Source organism: Haliotis rubra, unplaced genomic scaffold (genome assembly GCF_003918875.1).
Source record: "Haliotis rubra isolate DU_JTF1 unplaced genomic scaffold, ASM391887v1 Scf364, whole genome shotgun sequence".
Lineage (NCBI taxonomy): Eukaryota > Metazoa > Mollusca > Gastropoda > Lepetellida > Haliotidae > Haliotis > Haliotis rubra.
The window spans coordinates 526,777-553,939 of record NW_025767040.1 but is presented as its reverse complement, the minus strand read 5'-3'; the positions used below and the strand labels follow the sequence as shown (position 1 = coordinate 553,939).

The 27,163-nt window shown below is 39.2% G+C and overlaps 1 protein-coding gene across 3 annotated transcripts; it reads left to right on the top strand.

Moving 5' to 3' along the window:
• Positions 1–110: 110 nt before the first annotated feature.
• Positions 111–25,761, top strand: LOC124285592 (sorting nexin-17-like). 3 transcript variants are annotated; one of them, XM_046721846.1, is made up of 16 exons: positions 111–277; positions 1,280–1,354; positions 2,324–2,441; positions 2,715–2,779; positions 4,799–4,909; positions 5,866–5,956; positions 6,280–6,368; positions 7,282–7,353; positions 8,451–8,543; positions 9,738–9,938; positions 11,383–11,496; positions 14,632–14,709; positions 15,171–15,257; positions 16,069–16,089; positions 23,130–23,183; positions 24,269–25,761. In XM_046721846.1, exons 1-16 carry the CDS (start codon positions 218–220, stop codon positions 24,353–24,355), a joined length of 1,416 nt encoding a protein of 471 aa, XP_046577802.1. In that variant the 5' UTR covers positions 111–217; the 3' UTR covers positions 24,356–25,761. The 3 variants fall into 3 exon arrangements, with proteins under 3 accessions (XP_046577802.1, XP_046577803.1, XP_046577804.1); XM_046721847.1 differs by lacking the exon at positions 16,069–16,089; XM_046721848.1 differs by lacking the exon at positions 24,269–25,761 and having other exon boundaries at positions 16,069–16,102; positions 23,130–23,146.
• The last annotated feature ends 1,402 nt before the right edge of the window (positions 25,762–27,163 follow it).

Below are 27,163 nucleotides of genomic sequence, written 5' to 3'. Positions count from 1 at the left end.
CACATTCATTAAAACCTTAGTCATGTCTAGATATGATTTGTATTGTCATATCTATTTACCGATAGAAATCTGTATTTATTTACAATCTAAGGTCACGTGATCGACAATTACAAAATGGCTGAAGGGGAGTGATCGCTTCCTCTCACCGAACGCACACAAATTTATTTGTTGATGTTGTGCTTTCACTTTAACTAGGGAAATACTTTGAACCGAAAAGATGCATTTTTCAATACCGGACACGCAAGAATGCAAGGATGACAGTGGATCTTCCTTTACAGTTAGTTTTGTATTGTGGCTTATCGCATATTGCCTTGGGCACAAGTTTTTACGAGTTGACAGCATACCAATAATGACATTTGACAGGAAAGGTTTTCAGGTGTTTGCGCATCTGCTTTCTGCCGAATGACACGCCGAAGTTAAAATTATTTGTTTCCACATATAATCCTAACAAATTCTTCAGTTCTGAGGTAACGTTTGATGCAGTCGATGCAAGTAAAACCTTTGATGAAGGCTGACTTGTTTGTAAAATGCATCATGTATTTTTTTTTATCTACTGTGAATTATCGGTAAGCACAATTAAAGGTAACACTATGGGTCTATTGAACAGTTTACTTGCTGTATTATTGTCATGCTTGTCATCCTGATTCCATCTGGTAGATTCAATGGTAAGAGTTCTGCCCGTGACCCCCGCTTGAAAACTTAGGGTTAGGGTAAGGTCCTGACTTCTGAGTCTTTTTAGAAATCTTTTTTTCCCCAGACGTCTAAGCCAGCTTTAAAAACAAAACCAGCAACTTTTTATAAAAAAAACCCCCATAAATTATTAGGCATAGAATGATAAAACAAAACCAGGCGTTACGGGCAGAAATCTTTCCGATTTAATAACCTCAGTTTTAATATGGGATCTATTTACAACTACACCACATGTGCATTGTCACAACATTTATTACATAATTACAGAACCCGTGAAGGTCCGGGTTAGAATGTACCTTCAGCAACCCATGCTTGTCATAAGAGGCGACTAACGGGATCGGGTGGTCAGGCTCACTGGCTTGGTTGACACATGTCATCGGTTCCCACTTGCGTAGATCGATGCTCATGCTGTTGATCACTGGACTGTCTGGTCCAGACTCGATTATTTTCAGACCACCGCCATATAGCTGGAATATTGCTCTGAGTGCGGCGTAAAACTAAACTCACTCACTCACTCACATAAGTACAGAAAGTTAACACTGTTTATTCTTTCCCCATTGCATTTATTGAAATACTTTTCCATCCACAGTCCTACAACATGTATATTAATGGTGTGTTCCACTGTTCTGTAAGATTCCGACAACTACATCAGTTTCACGAACAGGTATGTACTTGCTATTTCAACTGGAAAATTATACACATACAGTGCTGTGGCAAATGACTCACCACATGTTTTAAGGTCTGCTGATCTGCTTTTTCTTCCATGGGAATTCATGGCAGAATAGATTCCCAGTATTCCCCTCATTCAGACTAGTATTGGTGGCTGATTACATGTCATTGTGCAATGATCTTTCTCATAGTGTTGCGTTCAACCACTCATTTATCTGGATTAGGTTATCATGGTTATATTATACACAAGATGCTGTGATAAAACTCAGGGCTACAGATAAGGGGCATACAGGCGTAATGTACGCCTCAAAATCAATTAAGTACGACATAATATAAGATTTCAAGCATATCGTGTACGCACATAAATACCTTTGTACGTCTAACATTTAATTTCCATGCGTATCGTGCAAATGGAAATCTATTTCGGATAAATACTTGTTATCAAGAGTTTCTTTTGCGAAACACGATTTTACACATGAGGAAACCCCGACAGTAGGAATCCCTTGCGTTGCCATGCAACGATATGCGTCACTATTTTTCGATTGGCTAAAACCTACACTGTTCCTATTTATATCCAGTCGGACCTGACATTTCGCGCATCACACGGTTGCTCAGTTATTTCTCACGCGTCTTCAAATACAAATACATGGTTGGAAATAGTGATCGATGAATCGTCCAGACAAACCACATCACCAACTCGCTCACACAAAAACATGTCAGTACTCCTTCAAAATTCTCAGTACACCTCCACTTGCAATATGATGTGTAAGTACACTCGCACCCTCAAAAGTTATCTGGAGCCCTGAAACTGGAATATTGCTGATTGCAGTCATAAAGGAATATTGCTGATTACAATGAAAAATTAACTCAAGCTGATCTATTACAGAGTAATGAATGTAATGAAATCATCTGTTTGGAGATTAGGATGTCTTTTTTTCTTTGTATCTGTTGTTTTCTTTTCCAGTTGAAGAAAGAATTTGGTGCTTCATCTCTTCCTCCATTCCCTCCAAAGAAGTTCCTCCCCCTAGGTCCTCCCCAAGTGGAAGAGAGGAGGAACATGCTGGAACACTATGTTCAGTTGGGTAAGTAATTATTGATTGCCAGATCATTGTGTTTGTGGTCATAGTACATGGACAGAATACCTTTCAACAACAACAACAACAACAACAAAAATGTTCTTGATGGGTTCAACTAGGCAGTGCTTCCAGTGCTGGATGTAAAGGGGGCAAGGGTACCTGAAATGATAGTGACCCAGTCTGACCAGCCAGGAACACCCAGCCCCTCTCTGCTGCTGTTGATATTTGTCCATGCTTTTGTGAACAGTATAATACAGACTTGATGATTTTATGTTGCAGTGAGTCAAGATACGGAGATCGCAAATAGTGAACGTTTCAATGGATTCCTTCTCAGTGCACAACAGGTATGTGTTTAATACAGTCAGAGTTAACCATGTGACAGTTTAGTACTCAAGTCTTGCCAAATATTATCAACTTGCATGGGCTTTACTTAAGGTATTTGTTTCTAGGTCGTATGACAGGCTCTGTACACCTACCAAAGATGTCAGTGAACTGGACAATACTTGGGTCAAGATACCACACTCATTGGAATACTTAATGGTTGCTGTTTTTTAAAATAACAATTATCCATGTTCCATTTGGTCTAGCAAATAAGTGACTGCTCTATAAATTGGTTATATGTTATGTTGCATCATTAGTAAATTATGACTTATTCTAATAGTATTCATATGTAGTGTTCGATTCCCCTTGCATCTAGTATGTTGTGAATCAGGACCCCCTTGTATCCATTATGTTGTGAATCAGGACTCCCTTGTATCCATTATGTTGTGAACCAGGACACCCTTGTATCCAATATGTTGTGAATCAGGACCCCCTTGTATCCATTATGTTGTGAACCAGGACACCCTTGTATCCATTATGTTGTGAACCAGGACACCCTTGTATCCATTATGTTGTGAATCAGGACACCCATGTATCCATTATGTTGTGAATCAGGACCCCCTTGTATCCAAAATGCTGTGAATCAGGACCCCCTTGTATCCAATATGTTGTGAACCAGGACACCCTTGTATCCAATATGTTGTGAATCAGGACACCCTTGTATCCAATATGTTGTGAATCAGGACTCCCTTGTATCAATTATGTTGTGAACCAGGACACCCAAGTGACCCTTGTATCCATTATGTTGTGAACCAGGTCACCCTTGTATCCAATATGTTGTGAATCAGGACCCCCTTGCATCCATTATGTTGTGAACCAGGACACCCTTGTATCCAATATGTTGTGAATCAGGACCCCCTTGTATCCAATATGTTGTGAATCAGGACACCCTTGTATCCAATATGTTGTGAATCAGGACCCCCTTGTATCCAATATGTTGTGAATCAGGACACCCTTGTATCCAATATGTTGTGAATCAGGACCCCCTTGCATCCATTATGTTGTGAACCAGGACTCCCTTGCATCCATTATGTTGTGAATCAGGACACCCTTGTATCCAATATGCTGTGAATCAGGACACCCATGTATCCATTATGTTGTGAATCAGGACCCCCTTGTATCCAAAATGCTGTGAATCAGGACCCCCTTGTATCCAATATGTTGTGAACCAGGACACCCTTGTATCCAATATGTTGTGAATCAGGACACCCTATTATCCAATATGTTGTGAATCAGGACTCCCTTGTATCAATTATGTTGTGAACCAGGACACCCAAGTGACCCTTGTATCCAATATGTTGTGAATCAGGACCCCCTTGCATCCATTATGTTGTGAACCAGGACACCCTTGTATCCAATATGTTGTGAATCAGGACCCCCTTGTATCCAATATGTTGTGAATCAGGACACCCTTGTATCCAATATGTTGTGAATCAGGACCCCCTTGTATCCAATATGTTGTGAATCAGGACACCCTTGTATCCAATATGTTGTGAACCAGGACACACTTGTATCCATTTTGTTGTGAATCAGGACACCCTTGTATCCAATATGTTGTGAATCAGGACTCCCTTGTATCCAATATGTTGTGAACCAGGACACCCTTGTATCCAATATGCTGTGAATCAGGACACCCTTGTATCCAATATGTTGTGAACCAGGACACCCTTGTATCCAATATGTTGTGAACCAGGACACCCTTGTATCCATTATGTTGTGAACCAGGACCCCCTTGTATCCAATATGCTGTGAATCAGGACACCCAAGTGACCCTTGTATCCATTATGTTGTGAACCAGGACACCCTTGTATCCAATATGTTGTGAATCAGGACACCCAAGTGACCCTTGTATCCATTATGTTGTGAATGATGACCCCCTTGTATTCAATATGTTGTGAATCAGGACATCCAAGTGAACCTTGTATCCAGCATGTTGTGAATCAGGACTTCCTTCTATCAAATATGTTTGTTCGATTTTGCAGGAAACACAGAAAGAGGAAGCAGAGAGGGTCACGCTGGATGTGTTCCTGATGAATGGTCACAAGATTGTGGTCAACATCCTCTCAACTGACCAGACTGAGGATGTTCTGGAGGTAGGGCTTTGCTGAAAATTAGGATATGTGCTTGTATACTCATGATAGGCTCCCTATGCTCTATGCACAACCTCAGTCAGTAGATCAGTGTGCTCTCATTTGTCATTCTCGGCTTCCTGAGGAGTATACAACTAAAGCTGCCTCATCATCACTAAGAAGGCTAACTCGTGTCACCAAACAGGGTATTTTTTATATGTTAGGTGAAAAGAGCTATATTTAAAAAAGTCAAATACCAAAGCAGACCCCACAAGTGATACATGAGTTTTAGTGTAAAGGAAAAACAGAAGCCCTGGAAACTCTTAGTAGTCAAGCTGCTGCACGTGGTCAACTGTCTCCTCTTTGGGCATTGCACAATCTCCATAGTCTGCTCAACCATAGGCCTGTGGCTAGTGTTTCCATGGTAGATAGAAATCCTTTAATAGCATTATGTCTTTGGTCTTTGTGTTAGCCTTGAATGTCACTGAAAGATTTGATCTGTAATGTCTATCGTTTGTTACCCAAAACTTTCACACCTCTTTGGAAATTCTCAGACCTACTGTCCACTAACTTGCATGAAAGTGAGTGAGTGAATGAGTATTGTTTTACGCCACTTTTAGCAATATTCCAGCAATATCATGGAGGGGGACACCAGAAATGGGCTTCACACATTGTACCCATGTTGCATGAAAGACCCCAACAAACAGTCGTGAGGGTGACATAACATATTGGGTGATTAGGTAGGAGATAAACCCAACAAACATCTGTGGGTTACATTTTCAGTCTCAAACTTGAATCATTTGAATGTTTGATAACTGAACTATTCAGTTTGCATTTATCTTGTATAAATTTTACTGTTTCTGTTGTCTGAAATGTATTAGTTTTCTAACACGTTTTTCAGATCCTCTAAAGTTTAGGTGAGTCTAAACCACCTGCTATTGTTTCTCTGATGATTCTTAAAATAAAGTTATCTTTTTCAGAAAGTTGCATCACAAATCGAAATACCTGATCAGTATGTGTACTATTTTGGAATATTTCTGGTGAGGAAAGAAGAAGGGGGAGACAACTCAAGTAAGTTTTCTCAAGCCAGTCTTGCAGAATGTTATTCAAAACATTTGGTTTTATCAGCAATAAATTTAATTGTTCGCATATCTTTGATAGTATTGTTTGCATTATGTTGATTCTTAAAGAGTGAATATAGCAAATAAACAAATAGATAAGTATTTGTTATTACTGTATTGTAATTTGTATTTCTAGTGCTATGTGTTATTGGGTGTATTACTGAAGTGTATCACAGTGTTAATCTGCTTTTCAGTGTTTGCTGTGTTTAATAAGAATCTGTTATTCTTTGACTAAGTGATGTTATTCATGTTTGCATATTTTGTACATTTCAGTTGTAAGAAAGTTCCAAGATTTTGAATCACCCTACATTTCCTTAAAGGCAGCTAATAAGGAAGGAGTCCATCGAATTGTTCTAAGAAAAAAGGTGAATATCATATTTGTAGAGCTAAAGAAAGAACCTTGATGTGATTTTTTTAATGAAAACTGTTTCTGTCTTAAGTTATCAAAACATTGATAATGATTGACCTGTGCTTGCAAGCCCATATTTTGGTTAATACATACAAAATGAATTGATCTTGCCTTTGTAGAATGTTTATGAAGCTTTTTGTAGCTGCGAACCTACTGTAGCCTATGGTGACAAACACTTCATTCAGTGTTGTATTGGTGGGTACAGGTAGCCCAGTTAATGAAGGTGACATGATTCACCTTGCATAGATGCATCTCTTGGGCACACTCAAAGAGATCGTAACCTTACAACATGTTGTAACTCAGTAGTTTGTTATAGACGTACAGATTTCATAGCTCTACGAACGCTTTATGGTTCAGGACCCAGGAACTTATTATCCTGGTTTTGAATCTTGGAATGCCCTGTTGTGTTTTTGTTTTCTCTTCCCCGACCACGTCATACTTGGTCATGGTACTTGTTGGTCCCTGCCTGGCGCTCGGCATTAATGGGTACAACAAGGACTGGTCGGCTCGGATTCAGAAATGTCTGAGTGGCGTATTCATGCTTCATTGCGGCATGGTATCTCAGTGGGCTAGCACTATCAAACCAGCTTAAGTCTGGGCTAGTACAAGCAGCCGCACATACACATACACACGCATGCATGTCGTCATATGAGCGAAATATTGTCAAGCACGACGTAAATCCTAATTTCACCTCACCTCACCTCTTGTTTTCTCACCACCATATCCATGCTCATTTGTTTCACAAACATGAATGTCTGAGATCTGCCTCACTTCCGGCTTACTTCTCACATTAAGCTGACACACTGTCATGAAACTGGAATTATGCTCAAAGCATCAATGATCCCAACTGTGCTTGTTGATGTTGCAGTTTCTGGGACTCTTCCTTTGACGATGACCTCCTGGATGACAAGATCACCATGAACCTTTTGTACGTCCAGGTGAGTAGCAAGTCTTGTCTGTTCAACTATTATTGATAGCAACCGCTTTAATAGGCAAACCGTCAACTTTTGTCTAGCCACAGTAAACATTACTTTATAGGGCTTTGCAGGGCTCCATCAGGGCTGTATCAGCGTATGTACGGATAGAAAAGATACATGATACGGTAGGAAATAATTTAGAAAACGTAGCAAATACGCACCACAGCAATGGTGTACGGTCTTAGAATCATTTACAGACTTATTTATGTGAAAAATTATTGTTTTATTATTTATTGACCTGTTTACACAAAAGTAGCAATGTTGTGGTGCATATATGAAACGAAACACGTAATTCCATTCCATTCAGTACTCTAAATGTACTCTTTCCAGTACTCCTGTATTGTAAAAAATGAGTATGTACTCCTGATGTTGAAAAATTATCTGGAGCCCTGGCTTTGTATTGGGAAATAAACTGTAATTTATCCGTATTGCGATATGTATTGCGATATATTGGGAGCTGAAGTGTTTGACAGTGAGTGACACTGATTGTACTTGTGGATCCTATTTTCAACATACCTTGGCCCTAAAAATAACATTCAGGTTCTGATAACAGGAATCTCCTTATGACAATGGCAGTCTGCTTTGCAAAAAATATATATAAAAAACCTTTAAATTTCGTCTAAAGTCTGTGCCAAAAATATCTTGACTACTGGACTGAACATGGGCTTGGCATAAGTTTCAGTAGTGTTGTTATATTTACTGTTGCCAACTGACCTTACTTGACCAGACAGTATTTTACTGGACTCAGGCATCAGGCTATTAGCTTAAGTCTGAGACTGGTATACTTCAGTGTGGTATACTTCAAAGAGGTGACTTTAGAGAATCGGATGGTCAGGTTTAGTGACTTGGCAAGTTGGCATGGATTGTTCCTCATGCATTTAATAACTTCCTTGCCTCTTCCAGAGTTAAATATTCATATTATTTAAACTGAGGTCGTTTACAGGCCAGGGTGATATAGCTGGACTGTGCTGACTGCAACATTCACAAACACAAACACGTTAGGTAGATTTGTGAGTCTATGCTGTCCCTACATCAAGTCCACTGACTGTTTGTTGCAGACTGTGAGTGACATTGAACGCCAGTGGATTCTTGCCACCAAAGACCAGCTGAAGCATCTTGCCACGCTCAACCAGAAAGGGTCCAAGAAGGAGGTAGGATGTTTTCAAATGTTTCACGTATTTCTGTATTTCACAGTGTTCTCACTCAATAAAACTTGTGCAATTGTCAAAGGTAAGACAGCATGCTTCTGGTGTGAGGATACACAATCCTTGCTGTGATATGTAAGTCATGGGTCTTGCTTTAATGTGCATGTATTGTATACATGTAATGTATGAACTGAATGTCAATTTCATTGCAAGGTTTTAATAGGACTATACAGAGACCTTAGTCCAACTTACCGGTAAATATAATTCCATAGTTCCAGCCTAATTCTGCAAGGGTAGGAATTGGACTTTGATAGTCATTGAACTCCATTGACTTGGGAGAATAGGTCCTTCCATCATGTAACAATGTGTATATGTCATTGTCCATGGAGCTGTGCATACATATCATGCCTCATCACAAAGATGTCCAACCATGATAGGATACAGTCAAACCCCGTTTACTCGGACCCCATATATCTGGAAACCGCGCCTTCCGGACGATTTTTAGGTGAAACGAAACTTACCTTCAGTAATTGTACTCGCATAGTCGGACCCTGCGCTTCCGGACCCTGACGGAGAATTTTCAAACCATTCCCATAGATTTCCATTGAAAAATGATCCTGTCATCAGGCCGGAAAGACCTGTGCACATGTGCATGTGTAAGTGTCACGTCAGTACTCTTTACTGCATGACTAAGTGTATTTATTGTTAATCTCTTGGCAGGCGTTTGATGTGAATTGATTAATTACCCATCAAAACACAAGGGACGCATGTCACTTCAGTTGTTAATCAGCATTTGGCAGTTGTGAGAACATCCCCAAGTCAGTAAGGAAAACACAATTGGGGACATTTTAAAATCTAAATATAAATGGTTAAGACTATCAGAAAATTCAGCCTTTTGCTTGTTTGATCCAGTTAACCGGAAGCCTTGCTATCTGGATGATTTCCGAGCGTAACCAAAATGTCCGGATAAACGGGTTCGACTGTATATGATTCCTATCTGACACTGATTATCCGTAATTGTTGTTCATTCAGTTGTCATTCAAGTCAATAACAGTTGTAATGACCTAGTCGGTGGTTATCTGATTTCAATGAATGTGGTGTGAAGATATGAGATTTCGAAGCAAATTTGTGGTGCAAGTATCTGCACCTAGTTTATTATGACTTGACACCTGGACGGTACAAGCCTGTGCATTGTTGCAGTACCTGCGCCTAACGCGAACACTCAAGTACTACAACTACATCCAGTTCCGGCCATGCACTACCGACTACCCCAACCCTAACTCCCGTGTCCTCATCGCAGCAGGGAACAAGGAGCTCAACTTCCGTGTACAGGTCGACAATCAAATGAAAGAAGGCAGCTTTAAAATTACACGGATGAAGTGTTGGCGAATTACAACAACGGTAAGCATGATTCAGGCCAGACCCTTTGTAATTCTTGTTTTGCTCAATGTGAAAGCAGGAAGCATAATAATAAAAGGAAAGGCTCTGTATGATTTGAGCATGTTGAAGTCAGTATTCTAAAATGTCTTTACAGTAAACTTGTAACAGTTATATGAAGCAAAATTATGTGAAAAAAAACATTTAAGGAGCATTTCTAAGTTAAGTGTAAAAGTATTCGTGTCTTATCATGAGTATAACAGAACACATTCTCTTCCCACAGAGGTTACTCCTGTCATATCTTCCTACGTAACCTCTGTTCTAATACGGCCCTTTCATGGTGTGAGCGTTCAAGACTCGTGATTGGAGGCAATCAGATTTAGTTGTGCAATCAGCGATGTTTCAAAAGTGATCATTCACAAAGCCTCGGTAATTTCCGTATGCTTCGAGAAAACTAAACTTCTTCCCCTGCACGATGCGGAAACGTTTCTTCTAGACAGAACTCAGTCATGTTATGGCGGAGCAGTGGCGTCTCCATCGCCCTCGTTGACAACGGACAAGCTAGCCATTAAACGTCTTGTGTGTAACATCAACACAAGTCCCCGGCAGATGGGGGATATTTGTGGCTCCACATTTGCTTGTGTTAGTCAAGTTGAATCTAAGTCGATGTAACACGTGTTCTGATGGATAGAAAGAAGGGAGATAATTTGTGTTGCGATCTGGTGCCGCTAGAGGATTTTACGAGAACCGGGAAATATGGCCGAATTAGAACAGAGGTTCGTAGGAAGATATGACAAGTAACCTCTGTGGGAAGAGAATGAACAGAACAGAGATACGGAAATATACATGTACATGTGAAATAAATTTAAGAAGTGAACACTGTTTTACAATGTTTACCATTATGGTATAATTTATCAGAGAACATATGAACTGATTCACCAGTGTGAATAAGTACTTTTAATGGGGATATTTTCGTCTTTCCATGAATACAGAAATGATGCTTATAACACGTGGCTGGTTGGGTTGCCTAGTGGTTAAAGCATTTTCTTGTTACATGAAGACTAGGGTTTGACTTAATGCATGAGTTCAATGCGTGAAGCCCATTTCTGGTGTGGGGCAGTGGGGTAGCCTAGTGGTTAAAGCATTCGCTTGTGACGCACAATAATTGGGTTCGATTCCCCATATGGTTACAAGGTGTAAAGCCCATTTCTGGTGTTCCCCGCTATGATATTGCTCGAATATTGCTAAAAGCAGCATAAAACCATACTCACTCAATCGTTTCTGGTGTCTCCTGTCAGGCGATTTGCTTGTATATTGCTGAATTTGGCATTCAACCTAACTCACTCATTTTTAACATATTAGTAATAGTATATGTTTCAGTAGAATTAAATACATGATTGTCCCTAAGTAGAGTTGAGCTGTACATGATCCAGCTGCTGGGTAACAATACACTGTGTTGGAATCCTAGTTTCCTGACGACCAGGAGGAAGGATCCAAGGACTCGAAGCCAAATCTGGAGTTGTCATTTGAATACTTGATGGCCAGAGACTCTTTGAAGTGGATTACGATTACAAGTGAACAGGTACGTTGATAAACATTATAAGTTGGAACCCTGTTGGTCTAGGAACATTGCCTATGGGTTGATGACAAGATTATTTTTATGGAGCATCTATCTGAATGCAAGTAACATAACCCTCCATGCTATGAGAGACCGTCTCCGTGGTGTAGTGGTTAGAGCGTCCGCCCAGAGAGGGGAAGGTCGCGGGTTCGATCCCCGACCGCGTCATACCAAAAGACGTTAAAATATGGTACTTGTTGGTCCCTGTCTGGCGCTCAGCATTAATGGGTACAACAAGGACTGGTCGGCTCGGAGTCAGTATAATGTGTCTGAGTGGGGTATTCATGCTTCACTGCGGCATGGTATCTTAGTGGGCTAGCACTATCAAACCAGCTTAAGTCTGGACTAGTACAAGCAGCCGCACATACACATACACATGCACATGCATGCACGCCGTCATATGAGCGAAATATTCTCAAGCACGACGTTAAACCCAATTTCAACTCACCTCACCTCCACGCTATGAGTACTCTGGAAATATGTAAACACAACAGTTTGTTTAGGGACAGTACCACCATCTGTGCAAGGTGATGATGGGCGTGATGCCAATGATATAGCAAGCCCTTGATAATACAGAGACAGTACTTCATCCTTTCGTCTCTGACTGCATAATGCTATATTTGAGGGTTCAGTGTTGGGGTCATATCACTAAAGATTGTATAATTGTGCTATGTTTTCATATGTATCTATTGCAAGTGAACAATTTGTATAAGTGTTTACCTTCAAATTTAAAGCAATGTACATTCTTGAACATGAATTTTTTTGGAATTGTCATGATTAAAGACTTGATGAAAACACTAACTCAAAGTTTGCATTGAAAAATATAGAAATAATTTAAAAGTTTACATTGTATGGATTGTAACAGCATTCGAATGTGGTCCAAACTGTCCCATTGGCTATTAGTATTATCCCACATATACTTGAACTTTAAGGACAGTGGGTAGCCTAGTATTGACCCAGCTTCAATTCCCAACATGGGTACAATGTGTGAAGCCCATTTCTGGTGTCCCTTCTGGGTGCCGTTCCACTGACCGATCTTAGCCCTACGCCAATCGTAAACCCCTAAAATCCCAATCTTAGTGTGACGTTACGATTGACAGACCGTTCCACTAACCAATCTTACCCAAGTCAATCGTAAAGTTAAGATTCAAAGTCTAAGTTGCTCATGACCAACTTAGGATCGCAAAAATCAATCGTAGAGAAAGCAAAATGGTGGCTTTCATATTCTTTGTGAAGAAGAAGAGCGAGCATTTCACCATGAACGCCCCCTAAAACCCCCCGTGAAATGAATTTGTTTATTTCTGTGATGTAAACAAACACTGCACTGAAGGCTTACAAATGTGAGGCCAGTCTGACCACTGTCGTCATGGGAACACAACCGAGGGGGTCCGTGTGATACATTTGTACAACAATATTGCAACGTCATGGTTAAGAATAGGGACGGGTCATGGAGTGAACAATGATCTGAAACAAAACGATACAAATATGTTTGATTTCACTGTGCATAATTGGTGGGGGATTCTAAAGGCAGGCTACGTGTTTTTCAAAGACCACTGACAGATTCTAGATACGTTATCAGGTGATGTGCTTGTGGCGAGGTCACTCCCTGTAATAACCCACCAGCCATAAGACATTTGCTAGTAACCGTTACCGTTTGCTCTGTACAGAGTAACGGCTCGATCGCTACGGCTGAATGACATTGGTTGCGTAATGGTGACAGGTACATTTTATCACATTTAAATCTGGTCAGTCATAGATAGCCAGTGCTTAGATGAAGTAATTGAAAATGAGTATGTGTTCAAAGGAATTGTGTTAAATGTGAATTTACGAATTTATGAGCAGTTGATTCCAAACAGAGTTGATGCTTTCGATTTCATTTGATTATTATTATCTAAATCTGTTGTAAAGAGAAATTCAATTTTGAGATTTTTGGTCACATATTGCAATTTGCCCGTCATGGATGGGTGTTACAAAAGTGTTGGATAATTTCATCAAATATGTCACATTTTACATCCAAGTCCTGACACCTGTACTTCGTGGACCCGGAAGACCCCCAAAAAAGCAAACCGTATCACCAAAATCAATGCTTGCAAACCGTATGGACGAAAACAATTTGCTACTAGCAAACGTGTCTCCACGTGTAGCAAGCCATAGCCTCTCAAATTAGACATTCATGAGTAACTTCACTATTTGATTGAAATTATCCACACCCAGTTACACACATGCATATCATAATACTTGTCACCTGTTACCACATTGGTTTGTGAAATGTATGTTATTTTGACAAATATAACATTTCCATTTGATGCCTAATCATACTGAATAACATGGAATTTTCAAACAGTTCTTGTAACATTTGTTCCAATTTTAGAAAAGAAATTGCCCCCCAAAAGCATAACGTTTGGCTTTACTTACACAATTTGTGCAGCAAGACCACATGGTGAAAAGTATTTTCAGCCGTAGCGAGTCGTTACTCTGTACATAGCAAACGTAACGGCCACTAGCAAACAGTGCGTGTGGTACTACAGGGTGTGAGGTAGAGGATGCCTCGTCACGCCTTGTTTATTCTGATCGACAAGGTTCAGCCACACATTATGCCTGATACCCAGTGTTCACACGCATTTGCCCCTGAAACCAAGGTGCTCACTACCCTAATTTTTCTCGAGGAATTTTCTCCACGTTTTCACTTGGTTCCAAAACTACTTCCATCGTCTTCTACAGTACAAGAATGCCAAAGGTGATAACTCGTGCATCGCATTCCTCTATCTCTCTCACGAAAGAGTCTCGATCTAAGCTTGGATCGGATCGTAAGATCGGGACCGGCTACGATTGGTTAGTGGAACGGGTGTAACTTTTAGCTAAGACGATTGTAAAATTGGCGTAACTTGCTAAGATTGATCTTAGTTAAGATCAGTTTGTGGAACGGCACCCTGGTATGTTGTTGGAATACTGCTAAAAGTGACATAAAACCATACTCACTCACTCACTTACCCTGTAAGACCTGTGACAAGAGTCCATGCAGCATGGTGTGATTATTTGTGGAAGGTTATATTCAGCAGGAAGGAGGATGTTGCTTGATCATGGTCGTGTTTGTTGCAGGCGATGTTAATGAGTATGAGTCTACAGGCAATGGTGGATGAACTTATCATGAAGAAACAAGGACGAAAATTCAAGAAGGTACGTTTTACAGGTTATGTTGTTACCACTGAACATCCACTAATTTATTGAAAGAAAAAATCAGAACTCAGGATGTCCTTTTTGTGATAAATAACATGATATAACCAAAACCCTACTGCTGTTGGACCCTGATGTACGGACTTTTTCCATTCGGTCAAGTAAACTTAGCCAATAAAATCTGTATTATAATACTAAAATCAGTGTGATGTATGTTTGGGCTAGTAGACTCAAATGCTTTTGCCACAGAGTGTGTACCTTTGTACTCCAAGCTTTGAATCTACTTGTCTGAAAAAAGCTCTTTGTGTGAGCAGGAAATCATGCAGTTCATTTTTGGTTTTCCTGGTCACAGCTTGATTAGTAAAAGCCACATTATTGCTGACTGTTGCACAAAACATTCATTAACTCACACAAAGCAAATTAAGTGACGTAATGTTTAACTGATATTATGTTGCACTCTGCAGCCCTCAGACCGACTAAAGAACCCATCTCGAGGGGTGATGAGGAGTGGTTTCAGTAGCAACAGACAGTCTTCTTTACCTAATGGAGAGGTAAGGTTTCAGTTTCGATAATTGTTCCGTCTGGAAAAATCAAAGCAATATAAATCATTTAGATAATATGGATTATGATGGCAGTAATATTCTTGGTAGTAGCTCATGTTTTATCAGAACTGGTTGTTATAACGTTCTACATATATGTAGAAAAGCCAAAATGTCTTTTGTCGACATAAAGCGGTAAAACTAAAACTCAGTCAGTCAGCTTCATGTTTAGTCAGTACTGGTTGAAGTTAATGTAGAAACATGCTTATAATAACCTTGAATAAATACAAGAGGTACTTTCATGTTCAAAATTGCAGCAAACCAATTGCTAATATTAATTCTAGTTTTTTTGGAAGCCGAAATACCTTGTACTGATGCTGGTTTATTTATTTGTGATAAGAAATTGAGCAAGGATCCAAACTGGTTAAACGCTATCATTGGTTACTGACATTATTAATAATAATTAGTCCATTTATATTACGCTAAATCCACACCGACACCGCTCAGAGCGCAGGATTATTATTACCCCGGATAACCTAAGCTGCCTGTGAGGCACTAGAAGGTTTATAGTCACATGACTTATCCCACCGGGTACCCATTTTCTGCTGGGTGGACAGAAGCAATTTCGAAAAAAACATTGACATTGTTAAACGATCCAAACTAGATTGTTTGCCATTATTTGATTGTCACCTATCCTACAGAACATACCAGATTGACATACCATGCATATGTGTGATGATGGTTTTTTGATACCTGTTTGTCATGTGACCTGCCTGTTGCCTGCTTATGTATTCATGCATGTTTCCCTTCATGCTGCCCCCAGGATATAATGGAGGAGAACCAAGTAATGAACATGTGTATATAGATCATTTTTGTTTTCATGCTTTTTATATAGTCAGTGTATTTTACTCCTTGTTATATTGACAGTGAAGCACAAAACTGTTGATGTTGGTAACGTAAGGAGATTGTGTCAAGTCTTTTCATTACTGGGTGGTACACTTTGCAGCGACCCACGAAGATCTGGGTTAGATTTGATCTTCAGTAACCCATGCTTGTCGTAAGAGGCGACTAATGGGATCGGGTGGTTTGGCTTGCTGTTTTGGTTGACTCATGTCATTGGTTCCCAATTGCGTAGATCGATGCTCATGATGTTGATCACTGGATTGTCTGGTCCAGACGATTATTTACAGACCGGTGCCATTTAGCTGGAATATTGCTGAGTGCGACGTAAAACTGAACTCGCTCACTCACTCACTCATTACCCTTTGCCGCTGTGTTCGCTTGGAGTTAACTCCCTTTGCTGTCGTCATGTTTAATCAGCCTTCATTCAGATACACTATCAATGTGTCTGGTTGTCGTGATAGTTGTGTTAGTATTTCTTTCAAGTATTGTGAGTTGTGTAGCTGTAACTTGTATGCTTGCATCCCAAAATTTGTTCAATATTATTTATGTGTTGACTCCTTTCTGATAGCAAGTGGACTTCTGTTTGTAATTTCCAGAGCACAGCAAGCCACTTTTTTCGTGTAAGCCCGATAGGTTGCAAAGCTTTAGATTTAGATAGTACTGAGGGCTTGCCCAACCTTTTAGCAACAATCATGTGTCAGCTCGGGCTTTTTTTTATAATGGTAGTTACGCCCTGATTTCTGAAATTTGAAAGGAAATGTTTTATGTTTGATGAAATCTGACTCATGGTGTAATTTGTACCAGGAAGAAAACTATGCATACATATAATATTTCCCAACAGCATTTTTTACACAGCTGAACATATTTATTGCTAAAGTCATGACTTTGTGGATGAGGTCATTCTGTAGTTTCCCTTGTCTGTGTAGAAAGAGGAAGTTCATGTCAAAAGCGGGAACCACTTGAACAAGTTGTTTTTTCTCCCTGAAACTTTGCATGGAGCTGGGTTACACACCTTCAAGTGATGACTGTTGACATACAGTATGGAGAAGAATACACTGGCTTGCAATGGAGACAATGTTTTATGTTTGTGCTGACATCATGTTAAGTTCATTAGTAGCTCTCGGCTGTCAGTTGCCATGGTAACCTCATCAACAGATGTTGTTATTTCCTAGCAGGTGATTTGTAGGTGATCACACAAACCTTCAACAAACATTGCCATGTGCTATCATGTATGTAACAGTTATTACGTAGATGCAGGATAAACATGATAAGAGTTAAGTCAGGGAGTAGTGTATACAGATTTGTTGGTGAACTGTTTGTTTTATCTATTTCAATTATGAGGGAAGAGATAGGTATGTAGGTATGTCATTTGGGTGCATTATTTCAACACGGTATGCTTTTTCATCTATATCTAGATATTGATGTTGCTGTGAAAAACAACTAAATCGATTGGTTAATTGCATGTCATGGTACCCATATGTTCATATCAACCACTGGTTTATCAGTGATCGATGGCTGTGATTTATCTCTGATTACAACATGTTCACATTGTTTTGTTTCATTGTTTCACATAGCTTGTGTATATTCCTTTGCTTGGAATGCCAGTCAACATGGTCAAATGCAGGGCTCGATTTAGTGCTTTGTTACTTGCACTGGTGCAACCCAATATTACATAGTGCAACCTAGCTATTAGTCTAACTTGCACCAGATGCAACTCATTTTTTGAGCGGGTAAACTCTGAATAAAACATCTAAATAATTCAATAGCATATTTCTTTCATTACATATTGCAATAAAAGCAGTGCAACTAGAATTTGCAGTGCAACTAGGTTTTATCTTAGGTTGCACCTGATGCAAGTAGGTTAACATATCTTAAATCGAGCCCTGAAATGTTTGTACATGATTCAGTGTTTCTGCTGACATTTCTGGGGTGTGCACTGGTCAGCTGTGTTCATGTCTGTAGTTATTTCATTCACCCGCTTGCTTTCTGTAGGCATTGTGCACGATTACATTATAAATCACACCACTGACTATCAGAGATTTTGAACATTCATTGTGGTTGAATGTTTTGTGTTTCAATATCTTCAGCGATAGAAACATTTTAGTCTACCAGTTCTTATAATGATAAGGGAAAGCAAGATCCATAAGAATGGCAAATTGCTTCAAGTTGGGCAGTTTGAAAAGGTCTGTGGGACCTGTGACAGTTTCTATCGCTGCCCTTAATCATGATGAAGTGAGATGTGTGTATGAGTGTATTTGCAGTATGGTTTTATGCCACTTTTAGCAATATTCTTGGAATTCCACCAGAAATGGGCTTCACACATTGTACCCATGTGGGGAATCGAACCTGGATCTTTGGCAGGACAAGCAAACATTTTAACCACTAGACTAGACTACCCCTGTGTGCATGAACAACACAACAGTAAATATCATATAATATAAATGATTTTATTGGCATGTAAAATTGGGGCCTGGCTGACAAGGTTGTAATTGTTGTATGATTGATAAGGACCCTGGGGTCATCCTGGCTGGGCTGGAAGAGATACCATATGTTCTGAGGTCACAGATCCTCATGTACAAGTTATGTCCTTGAGCCAAATGAGAACAAGAACTTTATCAGGTCATTGTGACCCAGACAAGGTAGTACAAATATCCTGGATGTAGATGAAAATTATTTCCTTGAGTTGTTTGAGCCTGATGGAAAGAAGAGCTTTATCAGGTCATCATGACCCAGATGAGGTAGTACAACTATCAAGGATGTAGAAAAAAGTAATGGTATTGTTTTAGCTGAATAGAGGGAGTATTCTATCCAGGATTTGTTATGAACCAGACCAACCCTGTAGGTATGACCCAGGGGTAAAACACAGGGCTAAATGAATTAGGAGAGGGGGTGGTGGCAGGGTGAATGGAAGCCCTTATTATTTAGCAGTTGGGTAAGTGTCACTGTGATAGGGGATGAAGAGTGGGACTTGTTGTCCAAACTGAGAGCAAAGGGGAAGATTGTCATGACACAGTTTATAGCTGTTTTATAGGTACAGGTGAATTAGTGTGTGATATCTACATACAAATGTCATGATGAGCACACAGTGAGTGAGTTTAGCTTTTACGCCGCACTCAGCAATATTCCAGCTATGTGGCGGCGGTCTGTAAATAATCGAGTCTGGACCAGACAATCCAGTGATCAACAGCATGAGCATCGATCTACGCAACTGGGAACCGATGACATGTGTCAACCAAGTCAGCGAGCCTGACCACCCAATCCTGTTAGTCGCCTCTTATGACAAGCATAGTCGCCTTTTGTGGCAAGCGTGGGTTGCTGAAGACCAATTCTACCCCGGATCTTCACGGGCCGATGAGCACACAGAAAAGGCCTGAGGACGGTTGTCGGTTCACATACTAATGTTCAGTTTTCACTGAGAATTATTCTTCATTCTCAAGCACATGCACATCAGCATCCATTTCTGCATGTTCGGTCCAGCAATTGCATGCACTTAGAAGGTCTGGATACAGTCTGCATGCAGCATGGATTATTTCATCAGTGAATTAGGTTCTTTTGTTAGCAATCAAAATTAACCTTCTAAACAATGTTAAAATACCTTTTGACTATCATTACTTCAGAATATGTATGATTAGCTTGCACCCAATATTGTTATTAAATCATTGGTAGCTGTTCATTGCCAAATAATCTTCAGCCTTGTTTCCATGTTTGAAATTCCTTTTCAGCGTACTGCAGTACTCACTTACTATTTTTACATATATAACCCGTGAAGATCCGGGTTTGAGTTGATCTTCAGCAACCCAGGCTTAGTGTAAGAGGCGACTAACTGGATCGGGTGGTCAGGCTGGCTGACTTGCTTGACACATGTCATCGTATCCCAATTACGTAGATCGATGCTTATGCAGTATACACTGTTTGTCTGGTTCCAGACTGCTGCCATTAGCTGGAATATTGCTGAGTGTGGTGTTAAACAACACACCAACTCACCATATTTACATATATTGATTCTTGTTGTATATGTGAGATATTTGTTTATATAGTTTAAAATGTGTTATATATTAATCATGCAACAGCTTAGACATATATTATCATGAAGTATAAGTATAACTGACTCATTAATAAGCTAGGATGTAATATTTCATTGATTTGATGTTATCTCAGTGATAGTTGTTCATTAATGTTTGAGTAGCCCATCACGATATTAGACTGAAAACAATTTGCTATTATTTTATACTGGGACTCTCTATTATCGTGGGCTCTCTATTATCACAGGCACGTGAAAACATCGGGAAAGCAGAAACACCACGTGCCGCATCGGCTGTTTACATGTGCAAATTACGTAAAATAAATCATCGCTCTTGAAAATGTCATTTATTTCATTGGATGTCATGTCTAATTGTAGAAATATTAAAGCATTCATCTTTTCAGTAAGTTCTAGAACATTTTGAATCTAGTATGACCACTACTGCCATTACATCTCACAGGCCCTCATGTCTTTGCGAGGATTAAAGATGTTAAAAACACATAAAACATTGGAGATGACCCCTGACTCAAATGCTTCACAGTACAATACATTATGACAAGGTCGGGCACTTCGGTGTACCCTACCCGCCTGCTTTGCCGATCGCTACGCTACCATCGCATGCAATCGATTAAAACTTAATGTAAACATAATCATGGATGATTGGCCTATCGAGCACCACTCATGACACCTACCAATTCTTTATTGTTATTTCTGCAAGTCGATTTAAACCCTATTTTGACCCCCAACTAAATGATCTTGACACAAATGGATGACGATGTGTCCGCACAAAATGGGTGTGTGGTCAAAGCAAGTCCTCTGGCTGGTTGATCCTTGTTTTTATTACCCACGTGGTCAACGTATGGGTAGTTGCATACTAATCCCGTACGTCACACGAGTGTCGTATCTCGTTGACCTGTGTCGTAACGACTTGACCTGAGATTTTAACGATTTGATTGGATAACCGATGACCTCTCAATTAGGTCACAATCTGTCGTAACTATTTTTTCATTCATAACCAACACGTGAATTCATTCATTCTACAACTTAAATGCATTGTGGGAATGTAAACATTGCGAACGCTGCCGTGTCGCTGTTTAATTGTGAGTCGAACTGAGACATTATATCCATCGAAAAACATAAACGCAATGTTTCCACCAGTGATGTCAGATGAATGAAGCAACTGCAAACCAAGAATCGGGGTGCTAAACTCATGACCTTCCTATGTTATCTGACCTCGAGGCCGAAGGAAGGCCACTCGTTTCGTATAATTCGTATGTAATGAGACCTCGTGTAGTATTCTCTATAGGAGACATTTAGAACTGATGCTTTCTTATGAGAAGCCATTGCTCGAAAAAATTCTTACATTGAGCAGTCAATGAAAGAAAAAAATCCTGCAAATTTATAAAGAATTGCAGATTTGCAAGCATTGACCAATCAGAGGACTTGCTTCGACCACACCACCGTTTTGTGAGGACATATCGTCATCCATTTGTGTCAAGATCGTTTAGTTGAGAGTCAAAATCGGGTTTCAATCGACTTGCAGAAATAACAATAAAGGATTGGTAGGTGTCATGATTGGTGATCGATAGGCCAATCATCCATGATTATGTTCACATTAAGTTTTAATCGATTGCATGCAATGGTAGCGTAGCGATCAGCAAAGCAAGCGGGTGGGGTATACCGAAGTGTCCGGCCTTGTCATAATGTATTGTGTACTGTGTAGCATTTCGAGCCGGGGTTCATCTCAAAACCTTTTTTTTAATCGTTAATCTTCGCAAAGACACGAGGGCCTGTGTTACATCTAGCATGAATCAAAACTTACTTTGTCAAGAATAATCCTGTGACACTATAAGGTCATTTGCATATTTTCCATGCTAAAATTATAACAGAAAGTGAAGTATTATGCAACTTCACTCTACACACGGCAGCAACTTGTATGGTACGTTTTAAGGCAGAAAAACAATATTTTGTAATGTTATTGTTACCTTGTATCCAAATGAATAGAAGTTTCAGATGTTTGGGTTAAAAACATGATGATATTACTAATGTGAATGAAATTCCTAAATAATTTTTAATGATCAAACTATTTAGATTCGTTTCTTGTCCTAGTAAATGTTTCTGCTTGTACCGCGTGCCATAGTAAGAAAATAGCAATACCGTGATAATAGAGAGTTGCTTCAATTTCCGGGTCAAACGAGACAATCGGAATTGCTGCGATGGTATTAAATGTGTTGTGACTATGTGTCACATTATTTGTGACAGAAACGAAGATTGAATAACAGTCAGCTGAAAATATATATAAAATGCTCAATGTCAGTAGCCGTTCATAATCCCGATGGCAACAACATTAACTACCGCGATAATAGAGGGTCCCATGATACTAGCATCAGTAGAATGCAATAGAGCTGCGACAATTCACTTGCAGATTCAGTGAATATAAACCTATCTCCATGAATTCATGGTCATTAGAATCGAATATTCAGTGTTACAAAGAAATAGTTTTTGAACTTAAACTTGTCTGCTATATATGAAAGCAAGATATGCAAAATGAAAAAAAATACTCATGCAGTAGTTTCACGTGTGGCAATTAGTGGTAAACTGTGTCATTGTTGTGAATTAACCCTGTTAACATTATAAAATGAATAATACATCTGCTGAAACAATATTGTATTTATGCCCCTTTATTCATGATACGTATCGTGTTATTATTCACATCGTAGTTTATTCATTGCAGCTCTAGTATTTAGAAACATACGGAATCTGTGGAACTTTCTTGTTAGACGTTATCCCAGCACCTCTTAAAGGTTTAAGGAAACAGCGTATGAAGAGAGCTTGGACCATTTTATCGTTATCGAAGAGGGTTTGTACAATTCTTAAGAGGGCCTGTCATCCTCGGAAACTAAATGCCCACCCATCTGATGCATGTATGTTTGGTATTATATGTCTGTGATCTGTTTCAGAATGACGAACAGAGTGCAATAAACAAAGCAATGGGGTCCATGAAGAAGATATCAGTAAGTCTATCCATATAGGGCCTGTATGTACACATGAGTTTGACAGTATTTGTGGCCTAGTGGATAGAGTGTTAGCCTGGCGAGAAGATGGTTGGTGGTTTCAGGGCTCCAGATAAGGGCCGGATCGGCATATGTACGGATAGAAAATAAGCACGATACAGTAGGAAACAATTTTAAAAACGTAGCAGATACGGACCACAGCAATGGTGTACGGTTTCAGAATCATATACAGACGTATTTATCTGAAAAAGTATTGTTTTATTGTTTACTGACCTGTTTACACAAGAGTAGCAATGCTGTGGTGCATATATGAAACGAAACACAAGATTACTGATACGCCATTAAATTCCAGTCAGTACTCTAAATGTACTCTTATTGTTTTCCAGTACTCCTATATTGAAAAAATAAGGAGTACGTACTCCTGATCATGAAAAATTATCTGGAGCCCTGTGGTTTGATACCCTGTCTGGGTCATACCAAAAGATGTTACATGCCTGGTAATTGGCATTAAGAGGATAGAACATAGTGGGCACAGAGTTAGTGAGTGAGTTGTGTTTTACAATACTTTTAGCAATATTCTTGCAATTCCACCTGAAATGGGCTTCACACATTGTACGCATGTGGGGAATTAAACCTGAGCCTTTGTTGTGACAAGCAAACACTTGAACCACTAGGCTACCCCACTGCCCTTGGTACAGTGAGTCTGAGTAGGGTATCTATGTTAATACTGCAGCGTGGTATCTAACTAGCATTTTCAAACAGGCATGAGTCCTCATTGTACAAGCAACCACACAAATGCATGCATATTACTATTAAAGTGCAATAATCCTGAAGGCAAGGCTAAACCCCATTTCACATGGGTCATATAATTTCATAAAGGCCTACTTGGCCTGATCAGAAACAATAGCCTTAACTGTTGTAACATCTCCAAAACAAATTATACCAAGCTGTAACTTGGTAGGCAAGTGTGTGCTCCAATTGTGCACACTCCATTCTTGTCTTGTCAATTAAGAGCCAGAAATTAGTGTATGAGGACCCAGTGAAACCACTCTACAAAATTACACATGTTTCTTTTTGATTTCCAGGATAAATTATCGAAGAGTTCTTCCAAGGCTGACAATGGTCTAACAGAAAACACAGCGTTTGAAGGGATAGGAGATGATGACTTATGATCACAGCCAGTGAAGAAACAGACTATTCCAGCCATACTCAGTTGTACTCAAGCATCCCTTCAGTCATTCACTATAGGGCAGAAGAGGTTGACACAGATCAGGAAGCACCTCACACACAGAGTGGTTACACGAGAAGTTGTATGTCCTTGCTTTCAAACTGGGAAATGAATATTTAACCTGCTTTTCCCTGATATGTTAACAGTACATCATAATAATATGTGAAACTCAATAAGGAAATATTACAGCCTTTATCTAGGACATTAGAGACTTTACCAGGTGTTATTCTAAATCAGCTTTCACGATACTGAACCATGCTTACTGAAATCTGAATGAGAGTAAATTTAAGTTGAAAAATGCAAATTTTAAAATATTTTAAAAACAATTTGCATAATTTGAATTTAGTTAATTGGTTGCAGAACAGTCTTTCAACTTAATATGATTTACTCATCAAATTGATCAATATAATGGCATCTTGTATTGCATGATGTACAGATGTTGTGTTGTAGCGATACAGTGATGAATTGTGACTCCCCGTCTAGTATGTGGAAATATTGACGACAGTTGTAAATGTGGCTTGATAGTCACACAGAGAATGTGATGGAAGATTTCAAGTATGTGCACAGTGTACCTGTGTATCACTCAAGTCTCCAATGTTATTAACCCAGATTCAGGCTGCATCTTTCTTGGATGACATTGTGGTACCATTGTCACGATAGAGGACACTTTGTTCCTACAGTCCCTTTAGAAGATGCCACAAATTCCTATTGATTATCATTTGTATGTTTTGAATGGCTTAACATGGTGCTATATTACCGGGTCACTAATCGCAGTTATCATTAAAGAAAGGTTGAAATACAGACATGTAAGTTAAATTCTCTGGTTCATCAACATGTTGGAGTATTTTACACCCAGAACTAGGAGTGTGGCAAATTTGATGAAATGTCATTACTATCTGGCTAAGAATATTCATTTGCTAGTTTCATTTCATCGTGTATCATTTTCATAACGATAGTGCTTACCTGTAGAGCTGCTTCCCATCAGGAGACTGTAATCGGTATTAGTAGTACCTATATCACTTGTTTTATAATGCAATAGTTACATACCTTATTAGGTTATTTTAATCAGTTGAATAAGTAAATGTAATCAGAATAATTTCTTGATAGGTAATACTAAGCTCCATGTATCCAGTGGTATATAATACAGCAGACATTTTCTAATACCTACTTGTCACCATCCTCTACATGTTCTGGACCAGCATTGCGGTAAACCTGAAACCCCTGATCCATTTCCATGGTTCTTGCAATCACAGATTACCTGCCCTGACTTTCATTGACATTTTATCTACCAGACATTGATGTAAAATAAAGGGAAAAAGTAAGGTTGGTAACTCATAAAACCTCCAAAACCTCTGCCTGTTTTTAATTAACATGAAGACATTCTGTCCATCAAAAATATTTTTTGATAGCTTTCTTTTGCTTGTCAGACAGTTTTTCAATATTGAACTTCTAGCAAACTTGGTTATAATCGATGTTGCTGTGTGTTGATATAAGAAGCCCAGAATTGATGCTGGTTTGAAACTCCCATTGTGATTGGTTCCTCAGACCAGGCCCCAATTTCTCAGGGCCTGGTAGTATAGCCAACCAAATGAGCAAGTGGAATTCAAGGGCAGTCGATTTGAAAACCATGGGAGTGGATCCAATGCCAGTTCACCAAAATCCGAGTCCTGGAGATATAGAGGAAGATTTAAGAAGCAGACTGCCATCCCTTATCTCACAGTTGGACTTGATTTCACCTGTCCCTTTGAATGAATTATGATTATATAACTGTGTATTATGTCCGATTTATTGTTCAGGTTTAAAGATATTCATTTGTTTACCTTGTGTTACCATGGTTACCTGTTTGTATATTGGCATGTATCTGCTACTATTTGTCAGATTCATATACATGATTTTGGTGATCACTACATATACTGGCATTGGAACCTAATCGCATCTGTATATGTAATTATTTTTTTCACTTTATTATGTTTATTTTGTAACATTAATATCGATTACTCTATTTTGAATGGCTCTTTCAAGAATTGTTAATGTTGTGTCTATACTGAATTGTAGTTTTTGCCTTTTGCTGCAACAAGATGTTATAGAAATATCCAATAACAGGAGATGGAGATATGAATATTTGATACATCAGTATGTCGTATGACCAGGGCTTCAAAATCCACTCGTCCACTTGTTGTGATGTCAAGGGTGAGAAAGAAATGAAAATATACTTGTCCTTCTGGCCAAGTCAGTATTTCAATGCAAAATAGGAAACATTCACTTCAAGTGTTGCCAGTTGAGCAAGTTTGAATTGATAGAAATTAACACATATGAATTGTGTTATACATGTCCTCAACTCAATAATTAAAAACAACCAAGAAAAATGAAACTTTAGTTGAGGGCAGGTAAAACTATTGCAGGATGACTACAGAATGGTATGATCTTGCCCTCCAGCATTAGTTGAATTCAGGACATTTTCCAGCCTTGATGTCCGTAATCATGATCACTGTTAATGGACAAATGTCCATATTGATATTTGTTTTGAATAACTTTATTTACTTCTTTGAGATTATCAAGAACTACTGTTTTGCTCTGAATCCTATTTCTTGGTAAATACAAATCTGTACTTATTTCATTTGAGAAGAAGCCTTTTTATACATTTAAGTCACTTTATGAAGGACATGTTTACCAACTACTGCTATGTCCTTTCTTTAAAAAAACCCCTGTCTACCTGTGTTCTGAAACTGTCAGTGATTGACTCCAGAGTTTT